The sequence below is a fragment of the Capsicum annuum genome, chromosome 2 (assembly GCF_002878395.1).
Source record: "Capsicum annuum cultivar UCD-10X-F1 chromosome 2, UCD10Xv1.1, whole genome shotgun sequence".
Taxonomy (NCBI): Eukaryota; Viridiplantae; Streptophyta; class Magnoliopsida; order Solanales; family Solanaceae; genus Capsicum; species Capsicum annuum.
The window spans coordinates 125,874,155-125,878,313 of NC_061112.1; the positions used below are offsets into that span (position 1 = coordinate 125,874,155).

Below are 4,159 nucleotides of genomic sequence, written 5' to 3' on the forward strand. Positions count from 1 at the left end.
TTTTTTTTTTTTTTTTTTTTTTTTTTTTTTTTTTGAGAATATGAAATGATTTGGCAATGGCATGGGCTTGTGGCGTATACTTAAAGAAGTTGACAGAATGTTAAAACAATAATTACGGTAATTGCGGCATTACAAAAAGATCAATAGAGTGCCTTGGCCCTTGGGCAAGAAGAACTTGACTTGACGAAGATACAACTACTGTGAGAAATTTTATTTGGTGTGAGAAACAACCAAATAATACTTGAGTGAGGATTATTAATTTTAAAGAATATGAATAACTCGAAACTGTAGATATGTATTTTCCCCCAACAAACTATAGATAGATACAGTAGTTTATTTTGGGAATGTTTAAAGTACATAGCAAGTGTTTTTGTAGAATTTAATTAGGAGCCGTCGCACCATTATATTATGCCAAGATCATGGGATCCATATTTTCCCTATGGGAGTAATTACTAAGTAGTTGAAATTCTAGATAGATACTTTAATTATATTTTCCTAGAATATCATAATATTGATGTTGGGCGTATTTATACGTCTAAGCACCATAACTTACCCATGTTTTAGCTAAGTTTTGAGGATAAAATACATAATTCTTGCACTTTTAGTCTATTTTCAATTAAGTCAGCTGACCTATATGATTAGCATGCTTTTCAGGTACTAATGAGGAAGATTTCAGCACTTTGGGGACCTGTGGACAGCAAAGGGAAACTTCACATAAAAAGGAAAGCAGCTTTTGGACTGAATGTGATGTATGGGAACTTTTTTCCGGGTAAACTGAATATTTTTAAATAGTTAAGGATGCAGTAGCAATTTATTAGAGAAGGATGTTATTAAAAGCCTTATGGCTGAATGATTGACATTATTCAGATTCTGTATTATTTTGAAACAAGAGACGCTTAGCTTGAGGACGTGTTTCTCTCTTATTGTCACTAGTCATCTTCATCACCAAGTTCGTTATAAGTTTTGGTATGATGAATATTTCTATGTTGATTTCTGTTTTGTTCATGAGTAGCTAAGCTTATTTGTTAGGGTTATGGAAACCTTGTAGTATACTCTCTATTGCTATGGGTTTGTGAATTTATGATGTGTAATCCACTTATATCATTACTCTCTTCATTTTGATTGAATTCTAGTGGTTGCAAACATAGGGAATACGCTATTTTAGCAATAACTTGTTCGATAGAAAAGTTACTGTTTGGAAAAGAGAGTGTAACAAGAAATTAGGGTTTCCAACCTCTAGTTTACACGTTAATGCCCTAGCAGGATTAACGTCTTGGAGAGTTCATATAATTTGTTGTACACTTTGGGTTCGAGAGAACTAAGGTGAATAAATCCTTGATGGTTGAAAAACACTTGGATTTAGAATTAGAATACGTCTCTCTATAAGTGCATGCATGTATAAAATCCGTATTACCCATAGTTAATAGAGAAGTAGAAGCTACAAGGTGGACATAACCCTAACTTGTTATTCTCTGTGATCAAATATAATTACACATATCATCTCATCGTTACATTGATAATATTATTGTGCATTTAAACCAAACCCCCCTTATCTTAGAACCTTCGACCAATAGTCTAATAATAATCGCAATACTTAGTGATCATAGTATTCCCTATGGGATTCGACACCCAACCCAGTTGGGTTCTATATTTGACAGCGACCGCTTACACTTTCTAACAAGAGTTGTAATTTGGGCATATCAAATATCAGTGGGAAGACCGGAAGTCAATAATGTGAAAAAAAAATATATACTTGAACTTTCATAACATAAATCACGACTTACTTTTCCAAAGGGGGCCAGTTGTAGATTAAAAAGGATTTCACGAGTCAAGAGTCTCTAAACTAGTTGTTAATTATGAAATAATTTCCCATATACGCCTTTATATAAACGCCTTGCTACGAAGACATAAATTGCAAGCCTAATACATAAACATCTTACGGCAATTTCTTTTGATCAAACCATATTAAGTTAAACATGGCTCTTAAAATTGATTTGATGATCAGTAATATTCTAATATTGTTCTTTGTAGTTGGCATATTTAACTCTCAAGATGCAATTGCTCGCCGCCAGCCAAAACTATCCGTGTCTGAGAGACACAAACAGTGGATGGCGCGTCATGGACGCGTTTACAAGGACGAAGCAGAAAAAGGAAAACGACTGATGATATTCAAAGAAAACTTGAAATTCATTGAGTCAATCAATAAGGCAGGAAATCTGTCTTACAAGTTAGGCATCAATGAATTTGCAGATATTACTTCGGACGAGTTTTTTGCAAAGTATACTGCATTAAACATGCCTTCTTCACATCCATCACCTTCTCCAATGTCGTCGGCGGAATTCATGATCAATGATCTAACTGATGATGACATTCCGTCTAACTTGGATTGGAGAGACAATGGAGTTGTGACGAAAGTCAAGCATCAAGGTCAATGTGGTAAGATACAACATAACACTTTTAATTAACTAATGACTATATGTCCTCCATGGCGAATTTAGTAGATAATATTAAGAGTGACAAAATTAGCTCATGATAAAATGCATGTCCAAGTTTGGTTCGCTTAGCAATTGGTTATTATTGATTCAACTCATTTTGACCTTCTCAATTCAAACCATCCAAAAGGCTGATTTAGGCAACCTTGTCAAAATATTTCTCGTTTAATACGTCATATAAGTAATAGTTATATCAAAGAATTTCTTTTTATTTGCTAATTAAGCAAACTGTAATGAACAATTTCAGAAATTAAAATTTAATAAGAGCTGGAGGGCTTGGATTGTTTAGCCTTTGGGCCGCCTGGTACCGATCCAAATTTCGTTTATCCTGATCATTTGACACTCCTAAACTAGACATGATTTGTAGAAATAACTGTCTAGATCAAACTATATAAATGTGCATCTGTGTCAGTAAAAGAGAAAAGCGGTAGTCACGTCTACATATATAAATACATATAAAGAACATAATTCACCGACCTGAATATTACTAGATTTGCAACTGCATATATATCCTAGCTCGCATTTACTCATTCTTTCATAAATTTTATTATTAATTAGCTGATATGCTACTTTTCTATGTTAGGATGTTGCTGGGCATTTTCTGCAGTTGGAGCGCTAGAAGGAGCCTACAAACTTGCAACAGGTCAATTGATTGAACTCTCTGAGCAAGAACTTCTCGATTGCACCACCAACAACCGCGGCTGTGATGGAGGTTATATGACCAATGCATTTGAATTCATCATACAAAATGGTGGAATTTCAACTCGATCAAATTATCCATATCAAGGTCAACAATACACATGCAGAAGTCAAGAGCAGACGCCGGCAGTAAAAATAAGTGGCTATCAAGTCGTGCCTGAAAGTGAAACAGCATTGTTACAAGCCGTAACCAAACAACCAGTGTCGATTGGAATTTCTACTAGCCAAGAGTTTCAATTTTACAGAGGAGGAACTTATCATGGTAGTTGTGCTGATCGTATTAACCATGCTGTAACGGTTATAGGGTATGGAACTGATGAGCAGGGTCAGAAATATTGGTTGTTGAAGAATTCATGGGGAACAAATTGGGGTGAGAATGGATTTATGAAAATTATAAGAGATACTGGAAATCCTGGAGGACATTGTGACATTACCAAGTTGTCTTCTTATCCAATCATATGATATATATGATAGTCCTTCAAGGAAATATTCAATGTTTAATTATTTTCTTATATGTTGTTGTGTTGTATCAAGAGTTGAAAAAAAATATTGGTCGTGTGCAAGCAAAAACTTTTTGCATGCAGGATCTGAGTCTTTTGTATTGAAACTTTATGAAATTATAAAAAAGCATAATGATTAAATTATATGAAGCACTTTGTTTTCTATTTATGATCAACTCAAAACACAGGTTCAGCATGGGCTATGCTGGATTCAGAACCTTTTTGTGAAATCTCCATCAATCTGTTTCCAATTAAAAAAAAAAAATCACTTTTATTGAAAGTAGGCTTTGCTTGGAAATCCATTTGAAATTCTTAAAAGTTACTTTCAGATCGTCTGAAGTATCTGCCTTTTCTATCGGACTGCAAGTATAATGCTACTAGCTGCCTTTTCTTTGGTCCTGCTTTAGAGATGTTGCACACTTGGAATTGGCTTGTGCATTTATTTTCGAATTAAATAATGCAGCTAAT

At 34.3% G+C, this 4,159-nt stretch overlaps 1 protein-coding gene across 1 annotated transcript; it reads left to right on the forward strand.

Annotated features, from left to right (window-relative positions):
- The first annotated feature begins 1,850 nt into the window (after nt 1-1,850).
- Nucleotides 1,851-3,835, forward strand: LOC107861184 (zingipain-2). Its single transcript, XM_016706549.2, has 2 exons — nt 1,851-2,436; nt 3,076-3,835. The coding sequence occupies exons 1-2, from the start codon at nt 1,977-1,979 to the stop codon at nt 3,651-3,653; spliced, it is 1,038 nt and encodes a 345-aa protein (XP_016562035.2). The 5' UTR covers nt 1,851-1,976; the 3' UTR covers nt 3,654-3,835.
- The last annotated feature ends 324 nt before the right edge of the window (nt 3,836-4,159 follow it).